At 52.7% G+C, this 19,638-nt stretch overlaps 1 protein-coding gene across 1 annotated transcript; it reads right to left on the bottom strand.

The window, feature by feature from the left end:
• Positions 1-4,517: 4,517 nt before the first annotated feature.
• SLC22A6 (solute carrier family 22 member 6) lies at positions 4,518-12,137 on the bottom strand. Its single transcript, NM_001082127.1, is given in 10 exon segments — positions 4,518-4,608; positions 4,866-5,069; positions 6,271-6,379; positions 6,520-6,734; positions 8,053-8,168; positions 8,306-8,429; positions 8,846-9,014; positions 10,481-10,635; positions 10,904-11,007; positions 11,769-12,137. Coding segments are annotated over 10 exon segments (1,656 nt in total).
• Between the last annotated feature and the right edge of the window lie 7,501 nt (positions 12,138-19,638).

Below are 19,638 nucleotides of genomic sequence, written 5' to 3'. Positions count from 1 at the left end.
GGTTATAATGATCAAGAGAGCTTTCACCAGGTGCTGTGCATTGATGGTACCATGATTTTGGACTTCCCAATGTGTGAATTACCTGACCTCAGGTGTTCTTATAGAGCAACAGAAAAAAAAAAAATGGGAAGACAGAGGAGAAGCAAACAAAATAAGCCGTATACACCAGCTTCCTGAAGAAAATTTGGAGGAGCCTGGGAGCCTCCCTGAGTTGAGGAAACACAGTTGAGAGTTTGGGGAGGCCCAGGTGGCAAGAGTTTGTAGGCAGAGGACTGTGGAGGCGAGAGTACATGGAGCATTGGAGATCTGCAGGGAGTTTCATCAAAGTCTTCAGCTGAGTGTTGGCTGGGGCATGCATTTGGGGAAAGAACTACACAAAAGAGCAACAGAACAATCCATAGAACTCTCACAAGGCCAGGAACAGTTTATCCTCCCACTGGCCACAGTGGAAAAGACAAAAAAACCCTACAGTACTCAGAGCTTTGGGTACAGAACTCCAAACAATTGCTTCAGTAGTGAGAAAAATTGTCAGCTTCTCTGCTTCTACCTTCACAGAGCTTAGAAGTGATGAAAGAACACTCGTCAGCTTACGACTCTATACCAGCAAAAATATCTTTCAAAATTGATGACAGAAGGACTTTTTCACCAGTGTTAAAGTTGAAAGAATTCAACAGCAGATTTGCACTGCGAGAGGTGTTGAATGAATTAAATTTGTGCTTAAAAACTAACTCAAAAAGAAGTTTCCAGGCACCGATAAACTAACTGGCTGTTTTCTGACAAAGTTTTCTAAAGAAAGATTTATTTTATTTATTTAAAAGCAGAGCCCCCCACCCCCGAGAGAGAGAGAGAGAGAGAGAGAGAGAGAGATATCTTCCACTTGCTGATTCCCTCCCCAAATGGCTGCAACTTCTGAGGACTGTGCCAGTCCAAAGCCAGGAGCTTGGAACTCCATCTAGGTCTCCCACATGAATTGCAAGGCACAAGACCCAAATACTACTTGGGCCATCTTCTGCTGCTTTCCCAAGTGCATTAGTGGGGAGTTGGACTGGAAGTAGAGCTACCAAGACTTGAACCAGCGCTCTGACACAGGATGCTGGTGTTGTGAGTGGTGGCTTAGCCCACTGTACCACAACACCAGACTCCTGGCAGACATTTAAGGAAGAGATAATACAGACAGCCCTGGCTGTTGTAGGCATTTGGGGAATGAGCCAGCTATTTGAAGATCTCTCCCACTGTATTTCTTTCCCTTTCAAATAAGATGATGAATAAATAAATAAAAAAGTTAAAGATGTGCAAAATGTTTGCACAACACTGCCAAAGAGGAGGTCCAGATGTAAACAAGCACATGAAGAACTGCTTGACCTCATTAGTCATTAGGAAAATGTAAACTAAAACTAAAGTCAGATACCAGTACCCACTCACTGGAATTACTAAAATTAAAAGTACCCATCATGCCAAGTGCTGGCAAAGATGTGGAACAACTGGGCCTCATGCACCATTGGTGGAAATGTAAAGTATGACATCCACCACGGAAATGGCTTGTCTGTTTTTTCAGAAGTTTTTATGTACTACTTAGTCTTATGTGCTACTCAGCCATTCCATAGCTGGATATTTGCTCAAGGGAAATGGAAGTTCATGTCCACACAAAGAAGGGGCCTGAGGAAGCGTTTTGGTGGTGATGGATACATTTTTTGTCTGGATTGGGTTGGCCTCATGGACATACGCATCTGTCAAAACTCATCATTTATATACTTTTATGTGTGGCAGAGTGGTTAAGATACTGTTTGGGCTGTCCACATTCCATACCTGAGTGCTTGGGATTACATCCTGGCTTCACTTCCGATTCTGGCATCCTGCTAATGCACACTCTGGAGGGCAGCAGGTGATGGCTCAATAGCTGGGCTTCTGCCACCCGTGTGGGAGACCTGGGTTGAATTCCTGGGTCTTAGCTTTGGCCTGGCCCAACCCCAGTTGTTGTAAGCATTTGGGGAGAAAACTAGTGGATGGGAAATCTTTGTCTGTTTGTCTCTGCTTTTCAAGTAAAACAAACAAATAAGTTAAAAATTAAAAATGTATGAGCAGCTGTCTATTATAGCTCAATAAAGTTACAAAAATTACATGACGTCTTTGCAAATCACAGAAAAACCAACTTACAATGGATCAAAGTGTAGAGAGTTAAATACATTTATTATCAAAACATCTTTTTAATTTGAGAGACAGAGAAAGACAGACAAAGAACGCTTGCATTTGCTTGTTCATACCCCAAATGCCTACAATGATGGGGTGGCCAGAGCTGGTAGCCAGAAATCAATCCAGGTTTCCCACATGGTTGCAGGAAGCATCTTTGGGGCCACTGTTCAGCCTACTGCATGGTGCAAAAGTGTAACTGGTTGCCATCTGCCATCAAGGGGCTGTGTAAACTCTTGGGAAGGGGGAAGGAAGAATCCAAGGGAGGTGAAGCCTGGGCTGACAGGAGGAGCCCTGGGAAGGTCGCTTCTGCTGAGCACTCTCTCAGGGACAGGCAGTTGAGGATCCTCCTCCTGAGTGTGCCACCCTGGCCAGGAAACAGGGTGGCCACGAAGGCCCTGACAAGCTGACTGCAGGTAGCACTGAGGATAGCAGTTGAGGTCACTGGGGCACGGCATGACAAAATCGTAGCAGGTTCAGGGTCAAGGTCAGAGGATGGGCACGGAGCCCATGTTCTGGAGGGGAGATTCTGGCGAGACAGAGTCACAAATGACCAACTGGGGATTGGAAAGTGGGAGGAAGGTAGGGTTCTATTTGGTTAAGGAGGAAGTCCCCGGCTGGGAGCTGGGGAACGGATTTTGAGCTGAGTCAGCCCCTGGGAACAGTACCCATGGGGGAGTCATGAGGACAGCCTGGGTCTGGCTCCGGGCAGCCGTGTTGAGGCCGGTGCAGGTCTGAACGCTGTGAGCTTGGAGATGAAGGGCTCACAGGAGGAGTCAGAGCATGTTGGAGTTGCTGGCAGGGTTCTGGGGCAGGGGTAAGGCCTTTCACTGGTCTCGCAGATCTTGCAGGCGGCAGGCTGAGGGGCCTGTGTGCTCTGCTGTGAGTGGGTGGCTCAGCTGTGCTTGTCCACTGGCACACAGCCTGCAAACCTTCTCCCTGCTGCCCACCCTCAGCCCCTTGCCCCCCAGGAAAAGCCCACATCCCTCAAGCTGCACACACTGCCTTCCAGGTGGGACCCTAGGACTCAGAATGAGACAGGGCAGTCTGGAGAGGGGAGGTGGGCTGGAGAGCCCTGGAAAAACCACGGGCCTTGGAAGAGAGTCCATAAGAGGGCAGGCAGGACCACTTCCTGAGAGGCCCAGCTGGGGCAGAGCTGACCCCACCGTCATCCATCTCGCCTAGAGCCGCACCTGGAGCCTTGGGGTTCTCCCGTGGAGCTGGCACTCCGGTGCTCCCCAGGAACCTCCAGGGCACTGTGGACCCATGAGACGGCTGAGGGCCACCGGCCCCACCCCTGCTGTGACTGCTCAGCCAGCACTGCCCCCATGGCTGAACCTGAAGGGGCACCTGAAAGGGTGTCCCTGGCCTGGAGCAGGGACACAGGACTGGAAGGTGGGACACTAGCCCTGCTTCTGCACACCTGGCACACACATTCTGGCGCCAGGCTGGATTCTTTTTTTTTTTTTTTAAGATTTATTTATTTATTTGAAAGTCAGAGTTACACAGGGAGAGGAGAGACAGAGAGAGAGGGAGAGAGATCTTCCATCCGATGGCTCATTCCCCAATTGGCTGCAACAGCCAGATCTGTGCCGATCTGAAGCCAGGAGCCAGGAGCTTCCTCCGTGACTCCCACGTGGGTGCAGGGGCCCAAGGACTTGGCCCATATTCCACTGCTTTCCCAGGCCATAGCAGAGAGCTGGATAGGAAGTGGAGCAGCTGGGTCTCAAACTGGCGCCCATATGGGATGCCAGTGCTTCAGGCCAGGGTGTTAATCCGCTGTGCCACAGTGCCGGCCCTGCCAGGCTGGATTCTAACCCAGACTCCACAATTTACTGTGTGTGAACTTGGGCAATTTACCTAACTCTCCTCCTGTGTGCCTTGATTTCCCGATCTGTAAAATGGGGAATAACAGTAGTCCGTACCCTTAGAAGTCTCCAGAGAGAACAGAGGGAGTTAATGTACGCAGAAGGAGCGGGGCATCTGGTATTTACCTACAACTCACAGAAAGGTTGTTCAAATAGCTCAAGGAAGGAGAAGGCAGGGAAAGAGGGTGGAGAGGGGGCTGAGATCGGTCTTTTCTATTCATCTAGAACAGGGCTGGAGGGTGGGGAAGGAACTGCATGACGAGACGCTGTTCACAGTCAGACCATTTAATGATATGGCCTTGGTGGGGTCTGTTTGGGGAGGGTGAACCCTTGCGGGGCACTTCCTGAGCCATAGCCCCACACTGGGGCCTCCACCCCCTAGCTTCTGCTCCTTGAGTGGGTGGCCAGGTGCCTGCAGGACCCTCACTCCCTTTGGGGCTAGGAGGGGCCCCTCTGCAGTCTTCAGAGTCCATTCTTCTCTTGTACCGAGGCCTGGAGAGGGACCATCTGCTTCTGTTGCTCCTGCTGCTGTCGCCTTGGTTTCCCTCTCCTCCTGGGGAGCAGGGGAGAAGAACAGTGATACTTTGAGTATGTAGGCCCCAGGCCTTGGCTGGAAGTCAGGGCCTTCCCAGGGACTGCCACTCTGCTGTCCCCAGCCACCTGCTATCTGCCCAGAATGTCTGTGGGCCCCAGGAAGAATCACAGCTAACTGGGGACAAAAGGCAAAGGTCTGGGCTTGTGTCTCAACACCAGTCCACCCTGGGTGTGTGACCTGGGTAGGTCCCTGCTTCTCTCTACAGGGAGTCCTACCTGCTCTCCAGGTCCTGCACTGTGTCCGGTAGAGGCTGTCCCAGGGTCTCTGGCAGGAGGGCAGTGGCAGCGCTGGCAGCCACAGGGACAGCGCCGTAGATGAAGAGAGGCAGGGAGGGGTAGAGCTCGGAGGTCATGCTCACCAGTGGGCTCACGATGCTGCCCACTCGAGCCATGGTGCTGCCCATACCCAAGCCCGTCTGCCTGTGGGCTCATGGAGGGTGGTGTTGGTTAGAATTCCGGCTTGAATGCTGAGTGCTGGCCCCACTGGGAGGAGGGACATCCCCTGGTGTCCCCCCGCCATTTGCTTCGAAAAAACCCATCTGGCATTTGTTTTGGTGTTTTTCAAAAAGGGAAGTTGGGAAGGGCTCTGGGCGGAGAATGAGGGTTCTGAGTTTGAATTTGTCTCTGCCCTTAACTTGCTGTGTGGTCTTGGGCAAAGCCTCTTTCTCTCTCTGGGCCTCAGTTTTCTTGGCTGTCAAATAAGGCGGTTGAATTAGACCAATAGTTCTCAAATCACCTGGAGGAGTTCTGAACCACAGTTGCCCCAGCTCCACATAAGCCTCTTGCATTAGGATCCCCAGAGTCCATGCTAAGAACATGCTAAGTGTACGTTAGGAACATTCCCTATGAGGGAAGGGGTTAAAAACATTGACTCAGAAGACAAACTACTTGGTATTCAAAGGTAAAGGTCATCTCTTACCACTAGCTGTGTGATCTTGGAAAAGTCATGGAAAAGTCACTTAACCTCGGTGTGCCTCCGTTGTCACGTGTGTTAGGTGGGAATAATGATAGAAGTTCCCTATTGACATGCTATCAAGGCTTGAGTGGGTTGGTGTTTGTGAAAGGTTTCATATGGTTCCAGGCACATAGTAAGTGCTTTATTCTCTTGTTCTCTCTCCTGAAGTCTCACAGGGTCACAGGGCCCCTCAGGGTTCTCATTCCAAGCAGCTGAGAGAAGCCCTACATTTCTTTAATTTCCGATGTGAATTTTGATCTCAGTTTTAAATGTTCTTTCTTGTTTCTTTGTATGGTGCCCCCCCCCCCCAGCTTGGCACCACCAATGCCATGTTTGCCTACACTGCTGGGCTGTTATACCTGCATGCTGGGAGTCTTTGGTTTGCTCCACTTGCTTTAGAGGGAGAAGTTATGTTTGGTGGTAGCTTCTAACTTGTGCATCTGTTGCCTCTGAGTTGTGTTTCCTGGACTGCCCAATTGGTGGCTCTTTTTGAAGTTTTCTTGTAGGGGAAGCTAAAGGCTTAGCGGACAGCCACACCTGTGCTAGCTAGGCCTTGTGGAGTGTGTTGAGTGGCTACTGGATGCCTTGCAGTGATGAATTTGAGGAGGGAGTCTTTGGGCTGGGCTGGAAGGGTGGGTCTGAGCCCCACCCTTAGCTCCCACTCACCGGATCATCGTAGGGTACAGCTCCCCGGTGTACAGGAAGATGCAGTTGAAGGAGGAGGCCAGACAACCCTTTCCCAGAACAGCGAGGGAGGTCCGGACGATGGACTGGTCTAGAAAGGAGGGGACAGCAGGAGCCTGGGAGTGGGGGCTTGGAGGAGTGGGTCTCCCTCTTTCCCTCCCTTCTGAGATGTTGGGTAATAGCTGAAAATGGAGCTGAGGGGGAGGGGCGCAGGTGCACATGGGTGCTCACCCCGGGGTATCACCCCGTTCACCAGAATGCAGATGCCGGCCAGCAGCAGCGAGGCCATCTGGGCGGGCCGGCGACCCAGGGAGTTGATGACGAGGAAGCACACAAGCTTGGCAGGCAGGTCCACGGCGCCAAAAATCACTTGGATTAGGTAGATGCTGACCCCAAAGCCCTGCAGGTCCATGACCAACCCGTAGTAGGCAAAGCTGGTGGCAAACCTAGGGGAAGGGGCAGGGGGAGAGGGATGGGGAGTGTTAGGGAGGCTTAAGGAAGCTACATTGGGTACCTTGCTTAAGGAGCAGGAATTTCCCTTGGCTAATGTTTCTTCAGGCATTTGACTACACATTTAAATTGCACAGTTTAATTTTCCAATCTTCCAATAAATAGAGTCCCTAATGTTCTAGGGGATTTTCATTTAGTGGCTATGTGGGATTTACATGCTTTTATTTATTTATTTTAGAAATTTATTTAATTTATTTGAAAGACAGAGAGGGAGAGAGAGAGAGAAAGAGAGAAAGAGAGAGAGAGAGAGAGAGAGAGGTCCTTCATCCAATGGTTCACTACCCAAATGGCTGCAGTGGCTGCAATGGCTGGAGCTGAGCTGATCCAAAGCCAGAAGCTAGGAGCTTCCCCCAGGTCTCCCATGTGGGTGCAGGGGCCCAAGGACTGGGACCAATTTCTGCTGCCTTTCCAGGTGCATTAGCAGGGAACTGGATGGGAAGTGGAACAGCCAGGACTTGAACTGGTGCCCATATGGGATGCTGGCGCTGCAGGCTGGGGCCCTAAACCTAACCATGGGGCACCACAGCACCAGCCCCCTGGTTTCAGTCTTATCTGTTGATGCCAGACTCAGGGAGGGCAGGTGGACACCCAAGCCTTGTCTTGAGGGCCAAGCTGTTGGGGGCTGCAAGGGCTTCCTGGGACCTGTCCATGGTTCTGGGATGAATGTTGTGCTTCTTAAGATGTCACAAGCCCACACAAGGAAGCTCGAGGGACTAGATAGCACCCACACCTGAGAGAGAGAACCCCAGACTGGAGGCATAGAACGTGTTGCCCAGCTTGCTCCTGCTGAGCACACCTCTTACGGTCATGGGGTTGCTGTGGCGGTGGAAGGAGCGTGGTGCACGAGACGACAGTGGGGAATATTGCACAGGGTGAGTGGAATGTTTGGGTTATACCAGCCACAGGCCAAGTGTACTTAGGGAGTTGAGGTTTGGTCATCTTGTTGCCTGTGCCTGTGTTTCTGGAAGGCACCCCAAGCCTGAAAATCCTCCAAATGCTTTGCAGGCCAGACAGGTCTCTGTCTTCAGGGTATAAGCCTGTTGACTCTGGAGGCTGTCAGTGAAAGGAGGAGATGGGGCAGCTGATGTCCACTGGTGCCCAAGGCTGCAGGGCCTGAGATAGGATCAGTACCCCTCACCGCACTTCTGCTCAAGGCTCGTCCCTCTCTTTCACCCTTTGCCTCCACCCGCTCCCCAGCCAGCCTTTTGTCTCTTGGTCTGCCTGCCTGCCCGTCTGTCAGTCTCCTAGGCCTACCACAGCAAGGAGAGGCAGAGGAAGAGGTGGCGGAGGGCAGGGCAGCGCAGCAACTCCATGGCTGAGGCCTGGCCTTTGCTCATTGTCAGTTCCTTCTGCAGATTCGTCCGGAGCACCTGTGGGACAGGCAGGGGTCAGGATCTGGCTCCTCCCAGCCTAACCCTAATTCAGAGAGGCCTCCTGTTTCCTGGGACAGGGGTTTGGGGGTGGAGTCCTGGTGGGGTGTCACAGGAGGTCTTGTGGGGGGTCTCACCTCCATACTCAACTTGGCCCCCTCTTCCTGCTTCCCGTTGATCCGGGCCACTTTCTGCAAGGCCTTCAGGGTGAGGTCCAGTCTCCCAGAGGTGGAGTACCAGCGCGCAGATTCAATGAAGAACCTGGAAGCAGGGGTGGGGTGGAGATAGGCACGAATGGCCTTGCTTGCAGTCAGCAGGCCTGGGGCAGGGGCTGGGCTTTCCAGGGGGAGGGCAGTGGGCTTGTCAAATTGCACTCTGCAGGACCACAAGGCGGTGCCCAGCTTGGCGGTCCACTCATTCCTCAACTCAGAGGCTCAGCTCTGGGGTGTTGAGTAGGGGAGCCGGGCAGGTAGTCTGCAGTACGAAGGAAGTCAGAGGACTGGACACCCTGGCAGAAGCCTCCCCACAGCCTCGGTTTCCCCATCTGTTCCGCTGAGGCTGTGGACTGGGTTTGACCTTCTGTAGTTCTGTGGGATGGGGTGTGTGTGTGCCCTGGGAGAAATCCTGTCCTTTGCAACCTCCCTGTGACACTGCCTCTCACCCTGGGCCCCACATACCAGGAATAGACAAAGAAGGCGAAAAAAGGCACGGAGACCAACAGCTGCAGGTAGCGCCAGTGAGGCACAGCGTAGGCCACACCAGCCAGGAGGAACTGTCCCGTGCTGTAGACGTAGCCAGCCAAGGTACCCACGTAGGCCCGCGTGTGGATGGGCATCCACTCCACGTCTGCAAGGAGGGTGGAGAGGTGGTGCAGCTGATGGCGCGGCTGGGCTGCTGGAGACCCCTCCTCCCTCCAGACCTTGGCTCACCCCCCAGCCCTGTGGAAGATGCAGCAGGCCAGGCTGGGGGAGGGGGAGTCTGGGGGGAGGCAGTGATGGGAGAGCGTTCAGAGTCCCCCCAGGAATGTGTCCCTTCTACACTCCTGCTGGGTCTTCTTCCCATCTGCTGTTCTGGCTGGAGTCCCCTTCCCCTTAAGAGTATCTCCGGCTGCTCTGCAGTGACCATTGCTCTGGTCTTTCTTAGCACAGGGCCGGATTCCACCCTTGGTGACCATAGCAGCTTAGAGGAAACATCCATGTGCAAGCTCTGCCCCTACCTCCCCTCTGCTGCGACCTGAGGGGCTGAGCTCCTTCCTGGTGGGGTCCTGGTTCAGCTCCTGGGGCAGGGACTTGGATTCTTAGACTGGACTTTGGGGCTGGGTTTCTTGGGCATCCTGTCCTGGCTGCAGCCCAGTCTCAGGTCTCCTTTAGTTTGGAGAATACCAGATCCTTGGACTCCTTTCTGGGTCTTGAGGGATAACCTGACATCAATCCTTTCCTTTCTCCCCAACCTCAGGTTCCTCATCTGAGAAATGGGAGGAACCAGGTATCTCAGGGATGCACTTGGATGGCCCATGGACAGACCATACTCAATCCAAAAATGTGTTTTTTCCATGCTACTGGCTCACCCCATGTTTAGAAATATCAAAACATCTGGGGCTGGCGTTGTGGAGTAGCGGGTAAAAGTCATCTGCAGTGCCAGTAGCCCATATAGGACCAGTTTGAGTCCTGGCTACTCCACTTTCCATCCAGCTCCCTGCTAATGTGCCTTGGAAAGCAGCAGAAGATGGCCCAAGTCCTTGGAACCCTGCAGCCACTTAGAAGACCCAGAAAAAGCTCCTGGCTCCAGATCAGCCCAGCTCTGGCCATTGTGACCATTTGGGAAGTGAACCAGCAGATGAAAGACCTCTCTCTCTCTCTGCTTCTCCATCTCTGTAACTCTGCCTTTCAAATAAATAGATAAATTAATAAAAAAGGAAATATCAAAACATTTTCAAAGTAGGATATTTTACATTGATCGAAGAGGGAAGGGAAAAAAATGTGACAACCCTGGGACCCCCGGTTGAGGCAGCGCAGTATCTGTGTGTCTCTGGGTCCTTTGGGTACAGTCCTCACCCCTCCCTGCTTCAGTCACCTGCGTGACCTGGAGACTCTCACAGTGGAGTTCTCAATCTCGCTTTTAAATGAGGGGACAGGGTGGCATGAGCCTGAGCAGAAGGTTGCTGTACTGGCTGGAAGGGCAGAGCCAAGGGCAGAGCCAAGGGACGGGCTGTAAGGCAGGCAGGCTGGGGAGGGGTGGGCTGGGCCAGGAGGCTGGGAGGGGGCGGGGCTTGTGGTGAGAAGGGGAGCGGGCCGCTGAGCTGTGTCTCTCACTCAGTGTCATGCAGTTGAGGGCGATGCCGGCCAGGGACATGCCCGAGAGGAGCCGGAAGGTGCAGTAGACGGTGAAGTTGGGCGAGAAGGCTGTGCAGGTCCCTGATATGGCCGTCTGCAGGTAGTTCAGGATCAACACCTTGCGGCGGCCCAGCCTGTTAGGGGAAGGAAGACCTGCAGCAGGGCCAAGGGCTGTGGGACGGTGGGGGAGGGGGAGGTGCAGGCTGGGCCATCAGAGCTGTGCCTGCCCTGGGTGATGCCTTACGCTTGGGGGTAAGGGGTCGATGGAGGAATTGTGGAGCATTATGGGGCTGGGGCCACAAGTCCTCAAACCAGCCCTGCCTGGCTCCCTCCAGGACACCCCCCCACTCCGATCCCAGTGCAGGGGACCCCCCACAATCCCTGCCTAGCCCCAAGACTGACCTGTCTGCCAGGTAGCCGAACACCATGGCTCCAATCAGCACCCCTGCCATGTACAAGGACTGGCCCAGCTGGCGTAAGGCCCTGTGAGAGCACACGAGGTCCCACTGTGGGGGGAGGGGGAGGGTCAGGTGAGCTGAGCCAGTCGCAGGGAGCCCTCCGCCCTCCAGCAGTCTGTGCCCACCTCTGCCTGTGACACTGCTCTTTGCTGTTTCCTCCCTGGCTGGTTCTGGAGCTAGGAGCTTTTTTTTTTCTTTCTTTCTTTTTTTCTTTTAAAGACTCTGCAGCTCTCACATCAACTTTCTTTCCGCCCCCCCCCCCCCCAACCCCAACACAAAGTCTGCATCATGAATACTTTTCTTCCTCTCCCCATCTTGGCCCCTGGAGGATTTGAGACAGACTGTGTGTATGTGTGTGGTGTGTGCTGTACTTGTGGGATAGTATGTGAGTGTGTGTGGGGTGTGTGTGTGTGTGTGTGTGTGTGTGTGTAGCTGTCTCCCGGGGAAGGCAGAGTTTGGATGCCACATGAAGTGAGGGAGCCCCAGGGACATTCGGCCTATCGGTTAAGACACCACATCGGGACACCTATACCCATGTCAGCATGCCTGGGTTCAAGTCCTGGCTTCACTCCTGAGTCCAGCTTCCTGCTAATGTACACATTGGGAAGCAACAGGTGATGGCTCAAGTAGTGGGGTCCCTGCCTCCTACATGGGAGACCTGGATTGAGTTCCTGTCTCCAGGCTTCAGCTTGGCCCAGGCCAGGCACCGTGGGCATTTAAGGAGTGAACCTGCAGATGGGAGCTATGTCTATCTATCTGTCTGTCTCTTTCTCAAATAAACAAAATAAAAATAAAAAAAAAAACCTCACCTCGGTCACGATGGTGGAAGGGAAGGTGCTGTTGTCGTAGATCCAGCCATCGGTGCAGGGCTCTGTGGTCCCTGTGCCATTGGCTTCTGTGCCGTTGAGAAAGGGAGGTCTCTCCTGGGGGGAGGTGAAGCGGAGGCAGGACTTGGGCCGCCCCTGTGTGTCCTGGGGCAGCCAGGCCTGCAGCCCCCCATCCTTGCTGAGGTTGGCATGGGCAGGCGGGCGGCAGTGGTGGGGGGGGATGGCGGCGGTGAAGTTCTGCAGGGTGTTGTGGGAGGCCATCAGGAGCAGGGGGAGCACCACCAGGGTGACCTGGATCCGCTGGAAGCGGCCGACGCCCCCCACCTGCTTCAGGAGGTCATTGAAGGCCATGGGGCCAGGCCTGGCCGAGTGGCTGGGAGCTGAGCACCTCCAGTCCCAGGATCTCTGTCTGTCCCTCTGTCTTCCTGCTGTCGTTTGCCCGAGGACTGGGGCTGCTGCTTCCTCTGCAGCTGAGTTGCTTCTGGAGCTGAATCTGAGCCGGCTCTGTGGGGGGACTGCAGCCTGGCTGCTGCCCCTCCTTCTCCCCTCGGCTCCCTGTTCTATCCCTCCCTTTCCCTTGCAGCTTTGCCTTGCGTTGGGGGTCGGGACCACTCAGCCTTCAGGGTCTGCTGTAGCCTTGACCCTTACCTGGCAGTTTTTAATTCTTGGTCTGCAGAGAATGAGTTAAAGTGTGACTTAGTAGCAGAGGGATTAACCCTCAACTGCTCCTTGGGTCAGTGGAATTTCTCCAAGTGGGGATAAAGGGCAGGAGAGGGTGAGCGGAAGTGGGAGTGGAGAGAGGGGACCTGGGCGGTCCCTCTGGGCATCTGAGGGTTGGCGGGGGCAAGCAGGACCTCATTTTCTTCCTTTTAATGAGGACCCTGGGCTCTGGGAAGTGTGGTGTCCTCTTGAGGGGTTTCTGTCCTTCTTAGTGGACAGAATCCAAACAGTCTCATAGGGAAGACTTGCCAGAGAAAACATAGGAGGTCCAGTTAACTCTGAACTTCAGATCAGTGAGTGATTTTGAGGTACGAGTATGTCTCTAATTTTGCACGGAACATGCTTACATTGAAATCTTGTTCATTGATACAAAATCCAAATCTGACTAAGCATCCTGTGTTCTTAGGGGCTCAGCTTGGCAGTTCCACTCTGACCATCTGAGGAAAGTTCACAACCTTTTTTTTCATTTTTTAGATTTATTTTTTTTATTTACTTGAAAGGCAGAGTTACAGAGAGAGAAGGGGGAGAGAGAGAGAGAGAGAGGGAGAGAGAGAGAGAGAATCTTCCATCCATGGGTTTACTTTCCATATGATTGTAATGGCCCGGGCTGGGACAGGCCAAAGCCAGGAGCCCAGTGCCTCTTCTGAATCTCCAACATGGATGCAGGAGCTCAAGTGCTTGGGCCATTTTCTGTTGCTTTTCCAGGTGCATTAGCTGGATTGGAAGTGGAGCAGCTATGTCTTGAACAGGTGCCCATATGGGATACTGGCATCATAGGTGGAGGCTTAACCTACTACACCACAAACACCAGCCCTGGAAAGTTCACAACTAAAAAAAAAATTTAAAAGGCAGAGTGACGCAGAACGAGGGTGGAGGTGGATAGAGATCTATCCACTGGTTCACTTCTCAAATGGCTGCAATGGCTGAAGCTGGGCCAGGCTGAAGCCAGGAGCCAGGATCTCTATTAGGTCTCCTATGTGGGTGTCAGGGACCCAAGTACTTGGGCTATCATCTACTGCCCTCCCAACTGCATTAGCAGAAAGCTCAATGGGAAGTGGAGGAGCTGGCACTCTGATACATGATGCAGGCTTCCCAAATGGCAGCTCAACCTACGGTATCACAAAACCCACCCCACAGCTCACATCTTATAAGCACCACAGCTTTGTTCAGCTGGAAGACACAGTAGAGGCCAGGGCTGCCCTCAAAAGACTGGGATGGAAGCCGTCCTCCTACATGATTTGGGCTGATTCTTGCAGGGTCTCAGCATTCCTCTTGCTTACTCTTACTCAGATGTTTTCCTTTGTTAGATTGCCCTCTGTCCATAGTATTTTTCTAAACAACAAACAGAATGAGCCACAACCCTAAGAAAATCACTTGAATGCCTCCAACACTTTTTGGCACCCAAGTCTGTTGACTCATGATCAAGGCAGGGTCCATCTCTGATGGGCTGGATTTTCCCGGGGTGCCAGTTGGTTGGATTGTGGCTTGGGGATGCCAAGAGAACAAGGCACAGCTCCTTATTTTTTGTTTTGTACAGTGAATATTACATAAAACATGGACTCTGGAGTCCGCCTACCGGATCCAAGTCCTCACGCCACAACTTAGGGACTGTGTAACCAGGGGCCAGCCCCTGAACTCTTCTGCCCTCATTGGAGAGAAGAAGCTTGGAGTCATGCTCACCTCATTGACTTCCATGAGGGCCAGAGAGCTTACAGAAGTCTGGTCCTGCGGCTCAGGGATTGCAAGCTCTTATTTGTTTATGGTATGATCACATTGATTTTCGAGAGAAAAGATGCCTATGTACATCTTACCCTAAGAACAGTGATTCTCCACTGGGGCTGATTTTGCTCTGCCCCATCTCAGGGGACATTTGGCAATGTCAGAAGACAAATTTTTTAAAAGATTTTTATTTATTGCCGGCGCCGCGGCTCACTAGGCTAATCCTCCGCCTAGCGGCGCCGGCACACCGGGTTCTAGTCCCGGTCGGGGCGCCGGATTCTGTCCCGGTTGCCCCTCTTCCAGGCCAGCCCTCTGCTGTGGCCCGGGAGTGCAGTGGAGGATGGCCCAGGTGCTTGGGCCCTGCACCCCATGGGAGACCAGGAAAAGCATCTGGCTCCTGGCTCCTGCCATCGGATCAGCGCGGTGCGCCGGCCACATCGCGCTGGCCGCGGCGGCCATTGGAGGGTGAACCAACGGCAAAGGAAGACCTTTCTCTCTGTCTCTCTCTCTCTCACTGTCCACTCTGCCTGTCAAAAAAAAAAAATAAATAAATAAAAAAAAAAAAATAAAAGATTTTTATTTATTTATTTGAGAGGTAGAATTACAGACAGTGAGGCCGGCGCCGCGGCTCAGTAGGCTAATCCTCCGCCTGCGGTGCAGGCACACCGGGTTCTAGTCCCGGTCGGGGCGCCGGATTCTGTCCCGGTTGCTCCTCTTCCAGGCCAGCTCTCTGCTGTGGCCCGGGAGGGCAGTGGAGTATGGCCCAAGTGCTTGGGCCCTGCACTCTATGGGACACCAGGAGAAGCACTTGGCTCCTGGCTTCAGATCAGCGCGGTGCGCCGGCTGCAGCGCGCTGGCCGCGGCAGCCATTGGAGGGTGAACCAACGGTAAAGGAAGACCTTTCTCTCTGTCTCTCTCTCTCTCACTGTCCACTCTGCCTGTCAAAAAAAAAAATCCTATAAAAAAAAGAATTACAGACAGTGAGAGGGAGAGACAGAGAGAAAGGTCTTCCTTCCGTTGGTTCAGTCCCCAAATGGCTGCAACAGCCAGAGCTATGCCGATCCGGAGGCAGGAGCCAGGAGCTTCTTCCTGGTCTCCCATGTGGGTGCAGGGGCCCAAGGACTTGGCCATCTTCTACTGCTTTCCCAGGCCACAGCAGAGAGCTGGATTGGAAGAGGAGCAGTTGGGACTAGAACGGCGCCCATATGGGATGCCGGCGCCGCAGGCGGAGGATTAACCTGTGCCAGGGCGCCAGCCCCGAGAAGACAATTTTGATTGCCACAACTGGTGGTGGTGATGCTACTGGCTCCCAGTGGGTAGAAGCCAGGGACGCCATCCTACAGTGCCTGAGACAGCCCTTCACAATCAAGAATTATCCTGACCCCAAATGTCAACAATGCTAATCTACAGTGCTGAGACATCAAACATTTCTGAGCTATGTGTACAGTGATCAATCCTGGACCTGCTTGGCCAAGGAAGTGCCAGCCACATAGTCAATCCCTACCAAAATATTTCTGAGAATCCCCACCCTTGTTTGAGTGGGGAAAATGTTTTGCAAGGTGAGGAGGAGAAATTTTCCCCTCCACCCTCCCTTGCTCGGCTTGAGAACAGCACAGTAGCCCAGCCTCCAATGTCCTGCAGCTCTTTTCCCGCTGTGCTTATTGAGCTACTTTTGCAATTAGGGTGGCCAAATTGGGACCTTGTGTCCCGCCTGACACTCTTCTCAACAATGCTTGAACTTGGTTGTTGCACTTGGCTTACCATAATTGACTTTTCTTTGCCTTTATGGTGTGTTTCCATTTGGGGCCTTTGTAATCTGGTTCTTTTTTGAAAAAAAAATTTTTGTTATTTATTTGAGATAGATAAACAGATAGATAGAGAGATATCCCATTCGCTGGTTTACTCCTTAAATGCCTGCGACAGCCAGGTCTGGGTCATGGTGAAGCCAGGAGCCCGGAACTTCATCTGGGTCTCCCACGTGGGTGGCAGGAGCCCTTGTACTTGGGCCACCACCTGTTGCCTCTAAGGCCACACATTAGCAGGAAGCTGGAGTTGGAAAGGGAGCTAAGATTTGAACCCAGGCATTCCAGTATGTGATGTGGGCAATCCAGACAGTGTCTTAACTGCTGTGCCAAAGGCCTGTACCTGTACTCTGGTTCTTTTTGACTGTCTCTCAGCTGTACTTGTCAGCTGTGTTGGCTTATGTCTAAGCATGATGGAGGGTACAGGCTCCATAGATTTATGAGATATCGCAGACAGATACAAATTAGTTTATGCCAAAGATCATGAGGGCAAGGGATGCTTCTCAGTTCTTCTGGGCAGAAATTTGCCAGTCTTCTTGTTGTGGGGGGCATTTCAATGTCTGACTTCTCTTGTTAGAAGTCAGGATATCATGTCATCATCGTGCGGTCCATACAACTGCACTTTTATGAATTAAGTTGGGAGGGTATTTATCATCCAGTGGGACCTTGGGATACATGAGTTCTTAGACTGGTTCAAACCCATTCTGACTTCAGAGCTGAGTTCCTAGTTGCGGCTCTAGAGGTGTAGATTGCCCAGCTAAAAGAGTTCAGGAGATTATCTGATTTTACACGGCAGAAGAAAAGGGGGGGGGGGCTAGAGAGGGCTGTGCCTGAGCCCAGCCTCCTCCCTCCCACCCAGTGTTGGTTCTGGCTGGGGACCCGGTGGGTGTCCACATGCCTGACAACATTCTCCACGCCAAGGTATATAAGAGCCTTGTGGCCTGGGGATGCGAGAACAGCTGGACAAACAGCTTGGGGCTGTGGGGCCAGTCTCCTGCCAGGACGTGGTGCCCTCAAGGGGCAGTGGGCAGAGTGCTGGGGGCAGTGGGGGAGACTATGGGCCCCGACATGTGTCTTTGCTCTTTGAGCCTGTGTCTCACCAACTCCCAGCCTGGCTGAGTCTAGAGAGAAAGCTCCACCGGAGACTCCAGGGACTGAATTGTGGTTGGTTCTTGGGATCTTGGAGTGGCCAGGGGATTTCCCAGCAGCCTCCTGGCTCAAGGTGAATTTCTGGGCGGAAGAACTCCCATGGCAAGTGATTTGCCGAGCTGGGAACTATCCCTTAGGAAAGTATCAAATCTAGTTTTTCCCGTGGGACAGAGTCACAGAACCACACGCCATCCGAGTGGAATGCCATTGCTCTGGAGGGAACATGTCACAGTGCAGACCAGGACCCCAAGCCCAGAGCAGGCAAGGGATCGTGGGCAAACTGTCCATGCTCACACAGCAAGCAAGTCTGGAACTCAGTGCTCTGTACCCTGCTGCTCTTTCTACTGTGCCAGCAGTCGTTACATATCGCAGATTTTCTGGGACAAGTCTTGATTTTGTCTAACTTTATTCTGTTAAGTTAATGGGACTTCAAGTATGGGACTACATGTGATTTTGATTATTTTGTGAGACTTTTCAAATAAATAATTTACAGTTCAAAGAAAACACACTTCTCAGATCACATGCCCTAAGCGTGGGTTTGAAATGACCCGGGGAGGAGTTCAGCTGGTTCCAGTTTCTAGGGCTCACAGCACTGTTCGGAGCAAGGAGTCCCAAGCCACACTGTGGTTTAGGCCCTGTGGCCCGGCCACCCTGGCTGGAAGACAGTGAAGGCGTTAGAAACTCGTCCAAAGACTGGTATTTCAAGGCTGGACATGGGAGGTCAGTATCCAATGAGGAGGCCCAGTGTGAGGACTCTACCCGAGCTCTGCTCTATCTTGCATGGTGGTGATTCACCGAGCCACTCAGAGTCCCTGCTCAGGGATAGAGAGGAGGGGGTAGGGAAAGCTGGGGGAGCAGGGGTTGTAGAGGAGCGAGCAGTGGTGGAGAAACAGAGGAATCCAGAATGAGGATTTGGGGACGGTAAGTAGAATGGTTCATGAGAGGGGCCAGTCCATCCTGACAGTGGGATGGGAAAGTGCTTCCTTGGGTGCCTTCCTTTCTCCTCCTAAGTACCTTTGCAATAAACACACTGGAAGCAGCACAGGCAGGGCCACAAACAGAGCATCCTGCAAACCACCTTGAAGTCTAGGCAACTGAAAGGTGGGCCTAGGGTGGGGTCCAGTGTTGCTCATGGATCCCAGTTCTTCTCCCTCCAAGTGGAGACCCAGTCAAGCCAAGGGGAGGCAATGTTGGCCCTGCTGGAAGCTGACCAAGAAACTGCACAGGTACAAACCAGGTTCCAGGGATGAAACCAGGCAGGGCCTGGTCACTCCAGAGTGAAGGCCAGATCTCAAGGGGCAGCACCACCCAGGGAGGGTCTGGGTGCCAACTCCAGATTAGCCAAAGGTTGACAAGTGGGGAGCCCTGTATCCAGATGGTCAAAAATGGTCCATCCCAACAGTTTTCCATGTGACCGAGTGACAGGCAGAGGGCACCCTTCTGCCCTCCTGGCCCTTGCTTCCTTTCCCCCACATACACCTCCATGCCCCTTGCAGGTTTTCTGGAATCTCCTGTCAACTAAATGGCTTGCAGTCAAATTCCTGTCCTGAGGTGTGCTTCTAGGGGAACACACAGTAAGATACAACTGTGATCACAGTTCAGTGTGTGATGAGCGGGGCACCTGGCCCAGGCACTGGGGAATGACAGGAAGCTTTCTGGAAGAAGTGATTCAAGCTGAGGCCTTAAGGATGTGTTGGGGTGAGCCAGATATAGTGGGCACTTGTTGGGGGAAAGTCAGATTCTGGGCATGTGTGATAGGCAGGGCAGTCTAGCTGCAAGAAAAAGTTTGATGAGGCTGGATTGCAAGGTGCAAGGTAGAGGATGTTAATTGTGAAGGTGCTGAGGCAGGTTGAGGCCTGACTGTAATGGACTTTAGATTTATCCTGATGGGAAGCCACCACGAACTGAAGTGGAGGGACAGGGGGAGGCTAAGCCATCACTTGCAATTCCAGCATCCCATATCAGAGCACTTGTTCGAGTCCTGGCTGCTGCACTTCTGATCCAGCTCCCTGTTAATGCACCTGGGAAAGCCGTGGAAGACAGCCCAAGTACTTGGGCCCCTGCCACCCATGTGGGAGACCCAGATGGAGTTCCAGGCTCCTGGCTTTGGCCTGGATAACCCTGGCTGTTGCAACCATTTGGTGGAGTGAACCAGCAGTTGGAAGATCTCTCTCTGTGTCTCTGCCTTTAAATAAATAATAAATCTTTAAAAAAGATTGAAGCAGGGGAAGAATATGATCTCTTCAATGTTTATGAAGCGCTCTTTCTTGGATCTCTAAACATGGACTTGAGAATAATTGATCTGTGGCTGATAATCCAAGCCTTCCTGGGGTGTGTCTTACTTGCTCAATGTGGAATCCAGTAGCTACTACTACTGAGTGTTTGAACTGTGCAAATCTGAATTGAGACAAGCTGTTAGTATGAACACACACACACTAAGGCTTTGAAGACAGTATGAACTA

Source organism: Oryctolagus cuniculus, chromosome 1 (genome assembly GCF_964237555.1).
Source record: "Oryctolagus cuniculus chromosome 1, mOryCun1.1, whole genome shotgun sequence".
Classification (NCBI taxonomy): domain Eukaryota; kingdom Metazoa; phylum Chordata; class Mammalia; order Lagomorpha; family Leporidae; genus Oryctolagus; species Oryctolagus cuniculus.
This window is presented reverse-complemented; position numbering and strand designations above follow the sequence as displayed.